This window comes from Carcharhinus amblyrhynchos, chromosome 1 (genome assembly GCF_965287045.1).
Source record: "Carcharhinus amblyrhynchos chromosome 1, sCarAmb.v2.hapA, whole genome shotgun sequence".
NCBI classification, from domain to species: Eukaryota; Metazoa; Chordata; class Chondrichthyes; order Carcharhiniformes; family Carcharhinidae; genus Carcharhinus; species Carcharhinus amblyrhynchos.
Genome location: NC_137324.1, coordinates 6377638 through 6397637, shown reverse-complemented (window position 1 = coordinate 6397637; position 20000 = coordinate 6377638). Strand labels below are relative to the sequence as shown.

At 50.9% G+C, this 20000-nt stretch overlaps 1 protein-coding gene across 2 annotated transcripts in view; it reads left to right on the top strand.

Moving 5' to 3' along the window:
• Window positions 1-8536: 8536 nt before the first annotated feature.
• hspa12b (heat shock protein 12B) overlaps window positions 8537-20000 on the top strand; it is a 42039-nt gene continuing 30575 nt past the window's right edge. The window contains exons 1-5 of one of the 2 annotated variants that reach the window (XM_080196867.1): window positions 8577-8649; window positions 10014-10200; window positions 14883-14987; window positions 17696-17812; window positions 19056-19227. In XM_080196867.1, the coding sequence (XP_080052993.1) occupies window positions 8642-8649; window positions 10014-10200; window positions 14883-14987; window positions 17696-17812; window positions 19056-19227 (589 nt within the window). In that variant the 5' untranslated portion in view covers window positions 8577-8641. Of the gene's footprint in view, window positions 8650-10013; window positions 10201-14882; window positions 14988-17695; window positions 17813-19055; window positions 19228-20000 lie in introns of both variants that reach the window. The other variant, XM_080196868.1, reaches the window with a different exon arrangement.

The following is a 20000-nucleotide window of genomic DNA, read 5'->3' as shown; positions in this document are numbered from 1 at the left end:
CTCAACCCTCCTCTCCTCACCTCCCCTCCCTCCCCCTCCCCACACTACACTCCCTCCCCTTCCCCTCCCCTTATCACTCCTTAATTACGCTGGCTGCTTTGCCAAGGGAAGTGTAGACGAGTCAATGGCTGGGAGGCTGGTTTGAGTGATGGATTGGGCTACATTCACAACCCTTTTGTAGTTCCTTGCGGTCTTGGGCAGAGCAGGAGCCCAGACCGAGCTGTGATACAACCAGAGAGAATGCTTTCTATGGAGCATCTGTAAAAGTTGGTGAGAGTCGTAGCTGACATGCCAAATTTCCTTAGTCTTCTGAGAAAGTAGAGGCGTTGGTGGGGTTTTCTTAACTATAGTGTCGGCATGGGGGGGACCAGGACAGGTTGTTGGTGATCTGGACACCTAAAAACTTGAAGCTCTCGACCCTTTCTACTTTGTCCCCAGTGATGTAGACAGGGGCATGTTCTCCTTTACACTTCCTGAAGTCAATGATAATCTCCTTTGTTTTGTTGACATTGAGGGAGAGATTATTGTTACCGCACCAGATTCTGTATCTCATTCCTGTGCTCTGTCTCATCATTGTTTGGTGGTGTCATCAGTAAATCAAGTTAGTGGGGCATTTTGCCCCACTATAAGGAGTATAGCAGGGGGCTGAGAACACAGCCCTGTGGGGCACCGGTGTTGAGGATGATTGTGGAGGAGGTGTTGGTGTTTATCCTTACTGATTGTGGTCTGTGGGTTAAGGGTTACGAGGAGACAGACAAGAAAGTGAGATAAGACCGATTGGTGGACCAGGTCTGAGGGGCTGAATGGCCTGTTCCTGCTTCTGATTCAGAGAGAGAATTGCAAATACTATGCCCAAAATACTGAGAGTGAATAAGACAGCGTGCACAAGAGACACTGTGAGGGATACAGGGGAGGAAGGGAGAGAGTGAGGGTGCAGGGAGAGACGGTGTGAGGGATTAGCGGAGGGAGAGAGAGAGAGATAGGGACACGCGAGAAAGAGTGCAATGCACAAGGAGAGGAGGGAACCAGAGGAGGCGCAGGGGCCAGAGAGAGAGAGAATAAAATGGGGAGAGAGAGAAGGCAGGAGACAGAAGGAGGGAGGAGAAAGAGAGAGAGGGGGGGGTGGGTGGGGAGAGAGAGAGCGAGAGAGGGAGGGGGGAGAGAGGGAGGGAGGGAGACAGGCAGAGATGGATTAGTAGAGACACAGAAAGTGTCAGATAGAGAGGGATGGTGAGAATGATGCAGACAGGGAGAGGGAGACAGGATGAGTATAATTTGGTTCCATTGAGGGTTAGATGGTGACAGTAATTCAGTAATTGGAGTTGGCGACAGAACCCCAAACCTCAACAGCTTAAAGCAATATGATTCTGTTTGAAGCTCTGCCAGATCCTTCCTTCATTCCCCATCCCGTCACCAAGTGCTGGAGACAGGCAGCAATCTGAAAATGATCCACAATCTCAGCCTGCTCAGGGATCAGGGATCCTTATCCTGGGACAGTGAGGGTGACTGCACCGTCACTAAACCCACCCTGCACACATATTCACACACACTCATACACACACTCATACACACACTCACACACTCACACACTCCCTTACACACACACACTTACACACACTCATACACACACTCCCTTACACACACACACTTACACACACTCACACACACACTCCCTTACACACACTCCACACACACACTCACACACTCCCTTACACACACACACTCCCTTACACACACACACACTCACACACACTTATACACACACTCATACACACTCACACACACACTCCCTTACACACACACACACTTACACACACTCATACACACACACTCACACACACACTCCCTTACACACACACACACACTTATACACACACACTCACACACACACTCCCTTACACACACACACACACTTACACACACTCACACTCCCTTACACACACACACACTTACACACACTCACACACACACACTCCCTTACACACACACACACACTTACACACACTCATACACTCACACTCCCTTACACACACACACACTTACACACACTCATACACACACACTCACACACACACTCCCTTACACACACACACACTTACACACACCTCTCATACACACACACTCACACACACACTCCCTTACACACACACACACTTACACACACTCATACACACACACTCCCTTACACATGCACACACTTACACACACTCATACACACACACTCCCTTACACACACACACACTTACACACACTCATACACACACACTCCCTTACACACACACACTTACACACACTCATACACACACACTCACACACACACTCCCTTACACACACACACACTTACACACACTCATACACACACACTCCCTTACACACACACACTTACACACACTCATACACACACACTCCCTTACACACACACACACTTACACACACTCATACACACACACTCCCTTACACACACACACACTTACACACACTCATACACACACACTCCCTTACACACACACACACTTACACACACTCATACACACACACTCACACACACACTCCCTTACACACACACACACTTACACACACTCATACACACACACTCACACACACACTCCCTTACACACACACACACTTACACACACTCATACACACACACTCCCTTACACACACACACACACTTACACACACTCATACACACACACTCACACACACACTCCCTTACAGACACACACACTTACACACACTCATACACACACACTCCCTTACACATGCACACACTTACACACACTCATACACACACACTCACACACTCCCTTACACACACACACTTTACACACACTCATACACACACACTCCCTTACACACACACACTTACACACACTCATACACACACACTCACACACACACTCCCTTACACACACACACACTTACACACACTCATACACACACACTCCCTTACACACACACACACTTACACACACTCATACACACACACTCACACACACACTCCCTTACAGACACACACACTTACACACACTCATACACACACACTCACACACACACTCACTTACACACACTCATACACACACACACACACACACTCCCTTACACACACACACACTTACACACACTCATACACACACACTCACACACACACTCCCTTACACGCACACACTTACACACACTCATACACACACACTCACACACATACTCCCTTACACACACACACTTATACACACACTTACACACACTCATACACACACACTCACACACACACTCCCTTACACACACACACTTACACACACTCATACATCCACTCACACACACACTCCCTTACACACACTTACACACACTCATAATACACACTCACACACAACTTATACACATGCTCATACCTACACATACACACTCACACACACACTCCCTTACGCACACACACACACTTACACACACTCATACATACACACTCACACACACACTCCCTTACACACACACACATATACTTACACACACTCATACATACACACTCACACACACTCAATTACACACACACACACTTACACACACTCATACATACACACTCACACACACTTATACACACGCTCATACCTACACACACACACTCAATTACACATACACACACAGTCATACACACACACTCACACACACTCCCTTACACACACACACACTTACACACACTCATACATACACACTCACACACATGCTCATACATACACACACACACACTCAATTACGCACACACACACTCATACACACACACACTCAATTACACACACACACACTTACACACTCTCATACATACACACTCACACACGCTCAATTACATACACACGCCCATCCACTCATACATACACACTCACACACACTCAATTACACACACACACATACACTCATACACACACACTCACTTATACATACACACTCACACACTCACACACACTCTCTCACAAAATAGGGGTGGGCCAGTATTAGATGCTCTTTCGGAGAGCCGAATGGCTTCCTTCTGTTCTGCAGGGATTCGATGGATTCAATGATTAAGGATTTAAAATTGGGATTTACAGGTGGAGATTGGCTGAAATATTAAATAATTACACTTTGTCCAACCAGACACATAACCAGGGTCATTAATCTCAGCATCAAACTGACAAGTGGAGAAATAGACAGGAGGAGAGAGGGGGGGGGAATGGGACCGATTGCGTAGCACAGATCCGATGGGCTGAATGGCGGGCGGAGGGCTGTGTGGTTCGGAGCCTTGCTCTGTCAGACGCTCTCCCAGGAGTCAGAGGAACAGAATTCCAGACGCTGATGGAGGAAGCTAATCTGGAATCAGTCACTCAGTGACGTCGAGCTGGAGACACGGAGAGATAACAAACATTCACAGACTGCCCTCAGACTCTATGTGGGGCTGCTCTAACTCACACCATCAGCATGGGTATGCCAACTACTTCCTCCGTGGGGAGGGGGGGGGGGTGGCGGGGGGGGGGGTGGGTGGGAGGGTGGAGGTGGGGTGGGTGCGGGAGGGTTGGGGTGGGCGGGGGAGGGGGGAATGGTGGGGGTGGGGGAGGAGGGGGGGGTGTCAGGAGCGGGCAGTCTGCTCAGGGGTGAAAGGTCACACGGAGCTGGAATGTTGGCCGAAATTCCCTGACCATTCCCGCTGGCGGATTCTCCCGTCTGGCTGGCAATGCAGCCCCCCCCCCACCCCCAACCCCCCCCCACCCCCACCCCCCCACCCCTCCGCCTCCCCCCACCCCTGGGGTGACAGCAATGGGAAAATCCACTGACATCGGCAGGACCAGAGAATCCCACTGCCAGTGAACAGAGCGTCCCCCCCCCACCCCTCGACTAACCCCCCCCCACCCCCACCTCCCCACCCCCCCCCCCCACACCCCCCCCCTGCTGAGAAACACGTGGGTGTGAGGCCAGAGAATCTCACCCCCACAACTCAGTCCAAAAGACGTGCTGGTTAGGTGAATTGGCCGTGTTAAATTCCCCCTCAGTGTCCCCGAACAGGCGCCGGAGTGTGGGGGAGTCTCACAGTAACTTCATTGCGGCGTTAATGTAAGCCTACTTGTGACACTAATAAAGCTTAACCTGAAGCTTTCTCTCCCCTCAGGTGCCTCCAGCCCTGCTGAGTTTATCCAGCGCGCTCTGTTTCACCCAGGGTAGATACCGGGAATTATATCCTCACACACACACAGCCGGAGTGGGAATCTAGAATCCTGGGCCAAAAATAAACTGGAGCTGGAGGTCTGTAATAATTCCAAACCTCCTACAATCTGATGGAAGCTTATAGAACCAAGGCAGGTTCTCAGGTAAAGAGCCATAAATTGATTGAATAGGCTCAAGGGGCTGAATGGCCTCCTCCTGTTCCTGTGCAGCTGGTAAAGGGGCTGAATGGCCCTCTACTGTTCCTGTGTAGCTGGTAAAGGGGCTGAATGGCCCTCACCTGTTCCTGTGTAGCTGGTAAAGGGGCTGAATGGCCCTCACCTGTTCCTGTGTAGCTGGTAAAGGGGCTGAGTGGCCCTCTCCTGTTCCTGTGTAGCTGGGTAAAGGGGCTGAATGGCCTTCTCCTGTTCCTGTGTAGCTGGTAAAGGGGCTGAATGGCCTTCTCCTGTTCCTGTGTAGCTGGTAAAGGGGCTGAATGGCCTTCTCCTGTTCCTGTGTAGCTGGTAAAGGGGCTGAATGGCCTCCTCCTGTTCCTGTGTAGCTGGTAAAGGGGCTGAATGGCCTCCTCCTGTTCCTGTGTAGCTGGTAAAGGGGCTGAATGGCCTCGTGTCTCTGCAGAAAAGGTAATCTCCGATTCTGTGCCTCTGATTTTTCTTTGTTTTGATCCTTAGATGCTGGAGGTGAACGGCCCTCGAGACATCCTCCTGCCCCAAGCTCCCCGCAGAACCCCGAGAGTTACAGCATTGCCCCCCTGACTCCATCAGTATCGCCGGTATGTAACACAGCAGTGAGCCAGTGCGTGACCCTGTGGGTATATCCCCCATCTCTCACTATCCCAGACTCACTCAGCTCAGAGTAACACGGCAATCTGTCAGACTGGGAAACAGCCTGCAATTGTTACTGTTACTGCTCTCACTTACCCTGAGGCAGGGCATAAAGACGCAAAAATATCATCGAGGAAGTTTGAGCCTTGTTTTATTCTATCGTGGGACATGGCTGGGCCAGCATTTAGTGTCCATCCCTAGTGGCACAGTGGTTAGCACGGCGCCAGGGACCCAGGTTCGATTCCCGGGTCACTGTCTGTGTGGAGTCTGCACATTCTCCCCGTCTCTGCGTGGGTTTCCTCCGGGTGCTCCAGTTTCCTCCCACAGTCCGAGAGACGTGCTGGTTAGGGTACATTGGCCGTGCTAAGTTCTCCCTCAGTGTACCCGAACAGGCACTGGAGTGTGGCGACTGGGGGATTTTCACAGTAACTTCATTGCAGTGTAATATAAATTAATGTCAGTCTACTTGTGACTAATAAATAAACTTTTAACTGAGTGGTTTTCCAGGCCATCTCAGAGTCAACCACATTGCCGTGCCTCTGCAGTCACATGGAGGCCAGATTTCCTTCCCTAAAGGACATCAGTGAACCAGATGGGTTTTTCTAACAATGGTTTCACAGTCATCAGTAGATTGTTAATTCCAGATACTGTCTTACAGAATTCAAATTCCACCATCTGCTGTGGCGGGATTTGAACCCAGGCCCCCAGGCTATTCACTGAGCTCCTGGATTAACGTTACCACTCGGCTATCGTCTCCCCCCCTGTTAAAGCGAGGTCCTGAGCAACTGTTCTCCTGTTCAATGTAATGGGAGCCAGAATGTGGAACGGGTTCCCCACAGAGTCAGCATTCACCCACACAACCCCCCCCAAAACTCCCATGTTACACAACGCACACACAGACCGGATAGTACCAAGCAGACGGAGGGGTGGGAGGGGGAGGGGGGAGGGGGAGGGGGAGGGGGAGGGGGGAGGAGGAGGAAGGTTAATGGGGAGGGGGGGAAGAGGTGAGTGGAGGGAGGAGGGGGAGAGGGGGAAGGGGGAGTGGGGAGGAGGGGGGGAGGGAGAGAGGGGACGAGGAGTGGGGGGGAGGAGAGGGATGGAGAAGGGGGAAGGGAGGGGGGAGAATGTAGGGGGGGAGGGGGAAGGGGAGATGGGGAGTGGGGGGGGAAGTTGAGTGGGGAGGGGAAGGGGGGGCAGGGGAGAGGGGAGGAGGCGAGGGGGAGGGAAGAGAGGGTAAGGGGTAGGGGGAGAGAGGAAGGGGAGGGAAGGGAGGGGGGAAGTGGGGAGAGGGAGAGGGGAGTGGGAGGGGGAGGGGGAAGTGGGGAGGGGGAGGGGGGAGGGGGAAGGGGAGGGGGAAGTGGGGAGAGGGAGGGGGAGGGGAAGGGGAGGGGGAAGTGGGGATTGGGGGGGAAGTGGGGAGAGGGGGAGGGGGAAGTGGGGAGGGGGAGAGGGGGAGTGGGGAGGGGGTAGGGGGGAAGGAGGGGGAAGGGGAGGGGAGAGTGGGAGGGGGGAGGGATGTCTTCCCCTTCACCCACTGTGTATAAAGTACAGGGGCTGTCTGTGGGTTCAGTATCGCTGTGTGTGACGTGACTTCTCTGTGGCCCCGTCACTCACACTCCGACTTCCCGACCCTCAGGCCTGAGTTCCAGTCCCATTCCTCATCCTTTCGCCCCCAATCCAGGAGGACCTGCCCGAGGGCGTGCCGCACTGTCAGAGGTGCTGCTGCTTTTGGATGGGCGCGTTACCCATCGTGTCCGCCCCACCCCACCCCACCGCCCCCCCCCCACCCACCCCCCCAGCATGCCCGCTCTCAGGCAGCTATAAAACAAATCTCACGACACCCCTTTGAAGAAGGGCAGGGAAGGTTCTCCCCTGTGTCCTGGGCACCATGCCGTGTTGATGGGTGGCACGGTGGGTTAGCACCGCCGCCTCACAGCGCCAGGGACCCGGTTAGATTCCCGGCCTTGGGTCTGTGCGGAGTCTGCACATTCTCCCCGTGCCTGCGCGGGTTTCCTCCGGGTGCTCCGGTTTCCTCCCACGGTCCGAAGGAGTGCGGCTTGGGGTTGACTGGGTGATTAGCAGGGGGTAAATACGGGGAACAGGGTCTGGGTAGGATTGCGGTTGGTGCAGACTCGATGGGCTGAACGGCCTCCCTCTGCACTGGAGGGATTCTATGATTCCCCGCCCCCCCCCACCCACCGACCAACATCGCGTGGTGACTGTCACACTGGGATCTTGCTGTGCTTTAATTGTGTCTATTACAGCAGTGACTGCACTGCGGAGATTAGCGTTCTCTCTTTTTTTAACAATTGATTCATGGGCCAGCGTTTATTGGCCATCCCTAGTTGCCCCTTTGAGGAGGTGGGGGGTGAGCTGCCTCGCTGAATCGCTGCGGTCCGTGAGCCGTGGGTTGACCCACTGTGCCGTTAGGGAGGGAATTGCAGGATTCCGGCGCTGCGTAAAGGCACCTCCTCCATGAACCATGGCCTTTTCTCACGCTTTGCCAATTGTTTTCACAGAGATCAGTCGGGAACGCGCCGCGCTACCGGCCTTTCAGTGTGGTGGTAGCCATTGACTTTGGTACCACCGCGAGTGGCTACGCGTTCAGTCTGGTACAGGAGCCCGAGACCATCCACATGATGAGGTACCTGTCAATATCTGTCGCTGCTCTCCTGAGTGTAACTGAAAGGGGGAACACGACATCAGGGCTTTCGTCATAGACTCAGAGAAAGGCCACTCTGCCCATCGAATCTGTGCTAGCTGAATAACAGCCCACCTGGCCTTGTCCCACATTGCTGCTCCCTCGCCCTCTGCGGGAGTGCCAGTCTTGAGGTTCCATCCAGGCAGCTTTTCAATGAGGGATTCTGCATCCACCACCCTGACAGTTAGTGAGTTCCACACCTCCACAACCCTCCCGGTGAAAATATCTTTCCCTCTCATCTTTCTATCAATCACTTTAAATCCCCCCATCACTGACCTCGCAACTAAAGTAAATGGGCTAATAGATGAAAGGATTCCACTTGCCACCTTATTAACCTGTCCTCCTACCTTCAGCTAACTGTAGACATTCACTCCGAAATCTCTCACTTTCTCTCAGTATCCTCCCAATTATTGTGTCATCCGTGACCCTGTCTGACCTCCCCAAATGCACGACCCTCACACTTTTCTGGATTCAATTCAGTTTGCCAGTTTCCTCCCCATGTGACCAGTCCAGTGATATTGTCCTGCCGTCTACATTATGTTCTTTTCTATCTATCACTTTAACTTTGTGTGTGTATATATGTGTGTATATGTGTGTGTGTGTATATGTGTGTGTGTGTATATGTGTGTGTGTGTGTGAATGTGTGTGTGAATGTATGTGAATGTGTGTGTGAATGTGTGTGTGAATGTGTGAATGTGTGTGTGAATGTATGTGAATGTGTGTGTGAATGTGTGTGTGTGTGAATGTGTGTGTGAATGTATGTGAATGTGTGTGTGAATGTGTGTGTGTGTGTGAATGTATGTGAATGTGTGTGTGAATGTGTGTGTGTGTGAATGTGTGTGTGTGTGTGAGTGCACTGTGTATAAATGTCTGTGTATAAGTGTCTGTGTGTAAATGTGTGTTTACATGTCTGTGTAAATGTGTGTGTCTGTGTGTGTAAATATCTGTGTGTGTAAATGTCTGTGTAAATATCTGTGTGTTTAAATGTCTGTGTAAATATCTGTGTGTGTAAATGTCTGTGTAAATATCTGTGTGTGTAAATGTCTGTGTAAATATCTGTGTGTGTAAATGTCTGTGTAAATATCTGTGTGTGTAAATGTCTGTGTAAATATCTGTGTGTCTAAATGACTGTGTAAGTGTGTGTGTGTAAATGTCTGTGTGTAAATGTGTTTGCATGTGTGTGTGTGTGTGTGTGTGTGTGTATAAATATCTGTGTAAGTATCTGTGTAAGTGGGAAGGGAGGAATCTGGTTCAGATTAAATATTGCCAATCCCGAAACATATTGCCTCTTGTTTATTTATTTCCAGGCGATGGGAAGGTGGCGATCCCGGAGTAGCCAATCAGAAAACTCCCACCAGCCTCCTCCTGACCCCAGATGGCAGCTTCCACAGCCTGGGATTCACGGCCAGGGATCACTACCATGACCTGGATCCCGAGGAAGCCAGGCATTGGTTGTACTTTGAGAAGTTTAAGATGAGGATTCACAGTACCTGTGTGAGTATAAACCACAGAGCATGTGGCAGAGAAAGCAGCAAAAATAACTAGCTAGTTACAACAGGGACAAAGGAACAATGTACCCACATACTTAACAGAGTGTTAGATGGCACAGTGTAAAGGGAGCTTTACTCTGTATCTAACCCCGTGCTGTACCTGTCCTGGGAGTGTTTGATGGGGGACAGTGTAAAGGGAGCTTTACTCTGTATCTAACCCCGTGCTGTACCTATCCTGGGAGTGTTTGATGGGGGACAGTGTAGAGGGAGCTTTACTCTGTATCTAACCCCGTGCTGTACCTGTCCTGGGAGTGTTTGATGGGGGACAGTGTAGAGGGAGCTTTACTCTGTATCTAACCCCGTGCTGTACCTGTCCTGGGAGTGTTTGATGGGGACAGTGTAGAGGGAGCTTTACTCTGTATCTAACCCCGTGCTGTACCTGTCCTGGGAGTGTTTGATGGGGGACAGTGTAGAGGGAGCTTTACTCTGTATCTAACCCCGTGCTGTACCTGTCCTGGGAGTGTTTGATGGGGGACAGTGTAGAGGGAGCTTTACTCTGTATCTAACCCCGTGCTGTACCTGTCCTGGGAGTGTTTGATGGGGACAGTGTAGAGGGAGCTTTACTCTGTATCTAACCCCGTGCTGTACCTGTCCTGGGAGTGTTTGATGGGGGACAGTGTAAAGGGAGCTTTACTCTGTATCTAACCCCGTGCTGTACCTATCCTGGGAGTGTTTGATGGGGGACAGTGTAGAGGGAGCTTTACTCTGTATCTAACCCCGTGCTGTACCTGTCCTGGGAGTGTTTGATGGGGGACAGTGTAGAGGGAGCTTTACTCTGTATCTAACCCCGTGCTGTACCTGTCCTGGGAGTGTTTGATGGGGACAGTGTAGAGGGAGCTTTACTCTGTATCTAACCCCGTGCTGTACCTGTCCTGGGAGTGTTTGATGGGGGACAGTGTAGAGGGAGCTTTACTCTGTATCTAACCCCGTGCTGTACCTGTCCTGGGAGTGTTTGATGGGGGACAGTGTAGAGGGAGCTTTACTCTGTATCTAACCCCGTGCTGTACCTGTCCTGGGAGTGTTTGATGGGGACAGTGTAGAGGGAGCTTTACTCTGTATCTAACCCCGTGCTGTACCTGTCCTGGGAGTGTTTGATGGGGGAACAGTGTAGAGGGAGCTTTACTCTGTATCTAACCCCGTGCTGTACCTGTCCTGGGAGTGTTTGATGGGGACAGTGTAAAGGGAGCTTTACTCTGTATCTAACCCCGTGCTGTACCTGCCCTGGGAGTGTTTGATGGGGGACAGTGTAGAGGGAGCTTTACTCTGTATCTAACCCCGTGCTGTACCTGTCCTGGGAGTGTTTGATGGGGGGACAGTGTAGAGGGAGCTTTACTCTGTATCTAACTCTGTGCTGTACCTGTCCTGGGAATGTTTGATGGGGACAGTGTAGAGGGAGCTTTACTCTGTACCTAACCCCGTGCTGTACCTGTCCTGGGAGTGTTTGATGGGGGGACAGTGTAGAGGGAGCTTTACTCTGTATCTAACCCCGTGCTGTACCTGTCCTGGGAGTGTTTGATGGGAGACAGTGTAGAGGGAGCTTTACTCTGTATCTAACCCCGTGCTGTACCTGTCCTGGGGGTATTTGATGGGAGACAGTGTAGAGGGAGCTTTACTCTGTATCTAACCCCGTGCTGTACCTGTCCTGGGAGTGTTTGATGGGAGACAGTGTAGAGGGAGCTTTACTCTGTACCTAACCCCGTGCTGTACCTGTCCTGGGAGTGTTTGATGGGGGACAGTGTAGAGGGAGCTTTACTCTGTATCTAACCCCGTGCTGTACCCGTCCTGGGAGTGTTTGATGGGGACAGTGTAGAGGGAGCTTTACTCTGTATCTAACCCCGTGCTGTACCTGTCCTGGGAGTGTTTGATGGGGAGAGTGTAGAGGGAGCTTTACTCTGTATCTAACCCTGTGCTGTACCTGTCCTGGGAGTGTTTGATGGGGGACAGTGTAGAGGGGGCTTTACTCTGTATCTAACTCCGTGCTGTACCTGTCCTGGGAGTGTTTGATGGGGACTGTGTCGAGGGAGCTTTACTCTGTATCTAACCCCGTGCTGTACCTGTCCTGGGAGTGTTTGATGGGGGGACAGTGTAGAGGGAGCTTTACTCTGTATCTAACCCCGTGCTGTACCTGTCCTGGGAGTGTTTGATGGGGACAGTGTAGAGGGAGCTTTACTCTGTATCTAACCCCGTGCTGTACCTGTCCTGGGAGTGTTTGATGGGGGGACAGTGTAGAGGGAGCTTTACTCTGTATCTAACCCCGTGCTGTACCTGTCCTGGGAGTGGAAATTCTGAGTTGATGTGGGTAATTGCTGAGTGAATTTGAACACAGATAGTGTGAAGTACGATGTTCTGCTCAGAAAGATGAGTAAGTCAGGTATTTCTTGGAAATGAGGAACTTAAACAGGATTGAGGGATTTGCGAGGACACATATGTGAATCATTGAAAGTGCTGAAGTATTTCGAATAGCAAAGCAACCTCTCAGTGACTCTTTACGCTGGGACAGAATTAAAATGATGCCCAGTGAGTGAATGTCGAGTTGAGTCTGAAATTCAATCTACCAAATTGTTAAAAAGATATCAGGGGCGATTCTCCCCAAACGAAACTGATGGGTGGGAGAAAGGGAGAATTTTCCTCCCGTTTTCTGGGCGTACTCACCTGAATGAGTCTCCGTCACAGTGTGTGTCACAGAGTGCCTCGGAGAGATTCACCCTGGTGAGGGGCACAGCCTGAACCCCACCCACACTCCCCCCCCCCCCATTGTCGGTGTACCCGATCTGATCTCCACCCTCCCAATGTGCAGCCCCAATCGCCCTCCTCCTTCCATCTCCCACTGATTCCCAGTGTATCATGCACAGCATGTCCGCCCGCCCCCACCCCCACACCACCAAAGACCAGCTCTGCCCTACAGTAGGCCCTGTCTCCCTCTGGCTCCCCCCCCCCCGCCTCCTTGCCACCTTCCAGTGACCAGTGGGCACTGCCAAGGTGCCTGGTGGGCAGTGCCAGGGTGCCTGGTGGGCAGTGCCAAGGTGCCTGGTGGGTAGTGCCAGGGTGCCAGGCTGACAGTGCCCAAGGGATAACTCCTGCCCCTGACCTCCTGAGGGGGGAACTCGGTGGCCTCTGTCCCCTGATCGTGCCCGTTGGTGGGAACATTCTCCCAGCTTGGGAGGGGGTTGGAGGTGGGGGGTGGGGGGGCGGGGTGGTGGTGGAGGGGGGCAGGTAGACACTGGCTGACCCAGAGACTACCGTCCCGGATCCATTGAACACATGGAAATGAGAATTTCGATGTGTAATCAGCCCCGCGCCCCTGTTCCTGCGCCAGGCTGATCATGTGGAAAAACACGGCCTGGGAGATTCACGTCTGCCCGGAAGCCAGACGCGGTTCCTGCTACAGACCCCCTGCTGATGCTTTCCTGGCCCCCTGCATTAGAACATAGAACATAGAACACTACAGCACAAACAGGCCCTTCGGCCCACGAGTTGCGCCGATCACATCAACACCTACCAACCTACAGACCTATCTATAACCCCCAATCCCATTAGATCCCATATACTCATCCAGAAGTCTTTTAAAAGACCCCAGCGAGTTCGCCTCCACCACCACTGACGGCAGCCGATTCCATTCACTCACCACCCTCTGAGTGAAAAACTTACCCCTAACATCACTTCTGAACTTCCCTCCCCGCACCTTAAATCTGTGTCCTCTCGTAGCGACCATTTCAACCCGGGGAAATAGCCTCTGAGAATCCACCCTATCTATTCCTCTCAACATTTTATAAACTTCTATCAGGTCGCCTCTCAACCTTCGTCTCTCCAGGGAAAAGAGTCCCAGCTCCCTCAACCTAACTTCATAAGGCATGCCTCCCAGTCCAGGCAACATCCTTGTAAATCTCCTCTGCACCCTCTCAATACCCTCTCCTATGCATTACTCGAGCAGGGTGGGAGAATTACCCCTCCATTGAGTTATTGGAGGGTGCCTGAACTACAGGGTTATACCTACCAGGCGATCAGCTCTGACAAAGGGTCATCCAGACCCGAAACGTTGGCTCTGTTTTCTCTCTCCATAACCGCTGTCAGACCTGCTGAGATTTTCCAGCAGTTTCTGTCATCGTACAAGGTTCTCCCGTCCAGGAGGAGCTGGGATTATTACTTTGGGAAATCTAAGGCCAATGGGTGATTTGACCGAGTGGATATGGAATGTTTCCACTTGTTGGGAAGAGCGACATTCCGGACTATTGATGGTCACCAAGAATCCCAACAGGGGAATTGGAAGAGGGTTCTTGGTGGTGAGAATGTGGGCCTCACTACCGGAGGGGGTGGTGGAGGTGAATGGTACAGCGGAGGGGGAGTTGGACGGTGATTGGTTTAGATATAAAAGATGGGAAGTAGCTTGAGTGGAGGGTAAATACTAGCATGGATTGGCTGGGCCGAATGGCCTGTTCTCTCTAACCTCAGGAATCCCTTTCCCTCTCGGAGTAACACACACACTCTGGGGAGGTTCCTGGGATCAGGGTGCAATGGAGTTCCGCCCTCCCCCCCCGCCGTGCCGGGATACGAGGGGCCATTCCGCTGCCTCAATCCCTGGTTCCGGAACTTTCTACAATGCTGAAATGTGTTGCCTCGTTTCCCCAGGACCTCACCATGGAAACGGAACTGGAGGCTGTGAACGGGAAGAGTGTGAAAGCCCTCGACGTGTTCGCCCACGCACTGAGATACTTCCGGAAGCACGCCTTAAAGGTCAGTTAGGAGGCTACAGTGGGCCGAACCCTGCCCTTTCACACCAGGGCCCCGCTGGGGACGCTTGCCAGCTTGGGGGGTGTTCGGATTCTCCGGATCCCGCTGTGGTAGCGTGGCCCCTTTAAGGAGCGATCCTTGGTGGTCACATGATCAGACTGGTCCCTATGGAGAGACCATGTGGGAAGCCTGGCCAATCGGGAGCGCGGGTGCGTGTCCTGGGATGTAGAGGACTCTCAGTTGGAGCCAGGCAGGAGAGGCGTGGACCTGCGTGTATGTTCATGTCAGACCCTTCATCGCTATAGATATGTTATTAGTTTAATAAACCTTCTCTTGTTGGAGCCACAATTCTCCTGCCTTTTCCCCATAACCCCTGATCCCCTTATTAATCAAGAACCTACCTATCTCTGTCGTAAAGACACTCAATGACCTCCACAACCTTCTGTGGCAAAGAGTTCCACGGATTCCCCACTCTCTGGCTGAAGAAATTCCTCCCCATCTCTGTTTTAACGGATCATCCCTTTAACCTGAGGTTGTGCCCTCTGGTTCTAGTTTTTTGTACTAGTGGAAACACCCTCTCCACATCCGCTCTCTCCAGGCTTCACAGTATCCTGTAAGTTTCAATAAGATCTCCCCCTCACCCTTCTAAACTCCAACAAGTACAGACCCAGAGTCCTCAACTGTTCCGCATAGGATAAGCTCTTCATTCCAGGGATCATTCTTGTCAACATTCTCTGGACCCCTTCCAAGGTCAGCACATCCTTCCTCAGATATGGGACCCAAAACTGCTCACAATATTCCAAATGGGGTCTGACCAGTGCCTTATACAGCCTCAGAAGTACATCCTGCTCTTGTATTCTAGCCCTCTCGACATGAATGCTAACACTGCATTTACCTTCCTAACTCCGACTGAACCTGCACGTTAACCTGAAGAGAATCTTGACCAATGACTCCCAAGTCCCTTTCTGTTTCTGATTTCCTGAGCATTCTCCCATTTAGAAAACAGTCCCTGCCTCCATTCCTCCTTCCAAAGTGCAGGACCTCACACTTTTCCACATTGTATTCCATCTGCCACTTCCTTGCCCACTCTCCTAACCCGTACAAGTCCTTCTGCAGCCCACCATTACTACCTGTCCCTCTACATATCTTTGTATCAGCTGCAAACTTAGCAACAGTGCCTTCAGTTCCTTCCTCCTAATCGTTAGTATATATTGTGAAAAGTTGTGATCCCAGCACAGACCCCTGAGGCACACTACTAATCACCGGCTGCCATCCTGAGAAAGACCCCTTTATCCCCACTCTCTGCCAGGCAGCCAATCCTCTATCCATGCCAGGATCGTACCCTTAACACCATGGACTCTTAACTTGTTTAACAGTCTCCTGTGCGGCACCTTGTCAAAGGATTTCTGGAAATCTAAATAAATCACATCCACTGGTTCTCCTTTATCTAACTTCCTTGTTACCTCCTCAAAGAACTCTAACAGATTTTTCAGACATGACCTCTTCTTGACAAAGCCGTGCTGACTCAGTTCTACTTTATCATGCACTTCCAAGTACTCTGCAATCTCATCTTTAATAATGGACTCTGAAATCTTGTCAATGACTGAAGTCAGGCTAACTGGCCTATAATTTCCCATCTGCTGCCTCCCTCCCTTCTTAAACAGTAGTGTTACACTGGCTGCTTTCCAGTTCTCTGGGACCCTCCCTGTCTCCAGTGATTCCTGAAAGATCACCACCAATGCCTCCACAATTTCCACAGCTCTCTCTTTTAGAACCCTGGGGTGTAGTTCATCCGGTCCAGGTGATTTATCCACCTTCAGACCCCTCAGTTTCTCCAGAACCTTCTCCTTGGTGATGACCACTACTCTCCCCTGGGCTCCCTGACTCTCCTGGAGCTCTGGCATCCCACTGGTGTCTCCCACTGTGAAGACTGAAGCAAAGTAACTATTCAGTTCCTCTGCCATTGCTTTGTTTCCTATTATTGCATCTCCAGCCTCGATTTCCAGTGATCCAATGGCTATTTTTGCCTGTCTCTTACCTTTTATATATTGGAACAAACTCGTCCTGTCTTCTTTGATATTACTGGATAGCTTACACTCATATTTCGTCATCTCCCCCCTTATTGCGTTTTTTAGTTGTCCTCTGCTCGCTTTTAAAGACTTCCTAATCCTCTGGCTTCCCACTAACCCTCACCACTTTGTCTGCTTTTTCTTTTGCTTTTATTGCTGTCCTTGACTTCCCTCATCAGTCGTGGATGCCTCGTCCTCCCCTTAGCATGTTTCCTCCTCCTCGGGATGAATTTCTGTTGTATGTCCCGAATAACTCTCAAACTCCTGCCATTGTTTTTCCACTGTCTTCCCTGCTCGGTTCCCTTTCCAATCAACTCTGCCCAGCTCCTCCCTCATGTCTCTGTAGTTACCTTTATTTAATTGTAATACCGTTACATCCGATTCCAGCTTCTCCCCTTCAAACTGCAGGGTAAATTCTATCATATTGTGGCCACTGCTCCCTAAGGTTTCCCTAATGAGTTATCTCCAAACTGACAACACCCATCTATTCAGCTCTGAGTGAGCGATATGGTCAGGGTGGTTGTGTGAGATTGACATATGGATGTATGAGTTGACCCTACACCAATAATCATTTGTTCTCTGTGCTGTGTGAGCTACTTTCCGTATCCTCCTCTGGAACAGTCTATATTTGTGCGTTAACAGGAGCTGAACGACCAGTTCTCGATCGCGCTGGACACTGACGATGTGCGCTGGGTAATCACCGTACCAGCAATCTGGAAACAACCAGCCAAACAATTCATGAGGGAAGCTGCATATCTGGTGAGGAACGATAGCACGTCAACAGTCACTGCTTAATTCAGACAGAAAAATCAGAGAGAAAAATCAAAGACAGGAATCGGGGAGGGATATCAAATAAATCAGAAAGAGAAATCATTGAAATCAAATAGAGAAATCAGCGAGACATCAGAGAGAGATATCAGAGAAATCAGAGAGAGAAATCAGACAGAGCAATCAAAGAAATCAGAGACAGAAATCAGAGAGAGAAGTCAGAGAAATCAGAGAGAGAAATCAGAGAAGCAGTTGAGGCTACCTCATTGAATGTTTTTAAGGCAAGGATAGATAAATTTTTGAACAGTAAAGGAATTAGGGGTTATGGTGAGCGGGTGGGTAAGTGGAGCTGAGTCCACAATAAGATCAGCCATGATCTTGTTGAATGGCGGGGCAGGCTCGAGGGGCCAGATGGCCTATTCCTGCTCCTAGTTCTTATGTTCTTATGAGAGAAATCAGAGGTTGAATATAGAGAGAGTTGGCAGACAGCAATAACAGAGAGAAATCAAAGAGGTCAGAGAGGTGAACAGAGAGAGAGAGTTAGCATACAGTGATACCACAGAGAGAGAGATCGTTGAGAGAGAATCTCTCATTGAGATCATTGAGAGGTCTCTGGCTATGAGTGGATTTGATCATATGAAAGTGGGGTGGATGATAGAAATCCAGCTGACAGGGTATATTATTGATATTTGCTAGATAATGCATGTGGGATAGTAACAGTAACGGCAATGTGATCAGACTCAATATCTGTTTCTCTCTCTCTTTCTGTCTCCTTCCTTCTCTCTCCCACTGTCTTTCTGTCTGTCTCTCTCTACTGTCTATCCCTCTCCATCTATCTCCCTTTCTCCCTCCTCTGTCTTTCTCTCTTCTGTCTCACCTCTCTCCCACTGTTCCTGTCTCTCTCTCTCACACCCTATCTCTTCCTCTGTCTGTTTTTCTTCCTCTCTCTCTCTCTCTCCATTTCTCTCTGCCCTCTCTCTCTCTTTCTCTGCCCTCTGTTTGCCACTCCCTGTTTTTCTCTTTCTTTCTGTCTCAACCTTTCTTTCTCCCCCACCTACTATCTCTGTCTCCCTCTGTCCCTCTGTTCCTTTCTCCCTCACCGTCTCTCTCTCTCTCCCTCTCCCTGCATGTCTCTCTCTCTCATTCCATCCTTCTCCACTGTCTTTGTCGCTCTCCCTCTGCTCCTCTCTCCCTCTCTCTCTCTCTCTCTCACGCTCTGTCTATCCGTGTCCAGGCTGGCTTAGCCTCTCGTGAGTATCCGGAGCAGTTGCTTATCGCCCTGGAACCAGAGGCAGCTTCGATCTACTGCAGGAAGCTCCGACTCCACCAACTCATCGAGCTAAGCGGGAACGAGGTGACCAATGGATACAGACCGGACAATCCCATCGTGTCCAGCTTCCGACAAGGTCAAACTCTTCATCAAAACTCCTCATTTCACCAACTGCCCACAAATCCCAGCAGCACAGGCACCCAGAGGTGTGAAACCATTCAAACGTTCCAGCACCTCACACAGGGGGACAGAGAGAGAGAGACAGAGAGAGACACAGAGAGAGAGACAGAGACACAGAGGGAGGGAGAGACACAGAGAGAGAGAGACAGGGAGAGACACAGAGAGAGAGAGACAGAGAGAGAGACAGAGACACAGAGAGAGGGAGAGACACAGAGAGAGAGAGACAGGGAGAGACACAGAGAGAGAGAGACAGAGACACAGAGAGAGGGAGAGACACAGAGAGAGAGAGACAGGGAGAGACACAGAGAGAGAGAGAGAGAGACAGGGAGACACAGAGGGAGAGACAGGGAGAGGGAGAGACAGAGAGAGAGACACAGAGAGGGAGAAGGAGAGAGAGAGACAGAGGGAGAGACACAGAGAGAGGGAGAGACAGAGAGGGAGAGAGACAGACAGACAGAGAGAGAGAGAGACAGAGAGAGAGACACACAGAGGGAAAGAGACAGAGAGAGAGACACACACAGAGAGGGAGAGACAGAGAGAGAGAGAGACAGACAGAGAGAGAGACAGACAGACAGAGAGACACAGAGAGGGAGAGACAGACAGGGAGAGACACAGAGAGACAGAGAGAGAGAGACAGAGAGAGAGACAGAGAGAGAGACACAGAGAGGGAGAGACACAGAGAGAGAGAGACACAGAGAGGGAGAGACAGACAGGGAGAGACACAGAGAG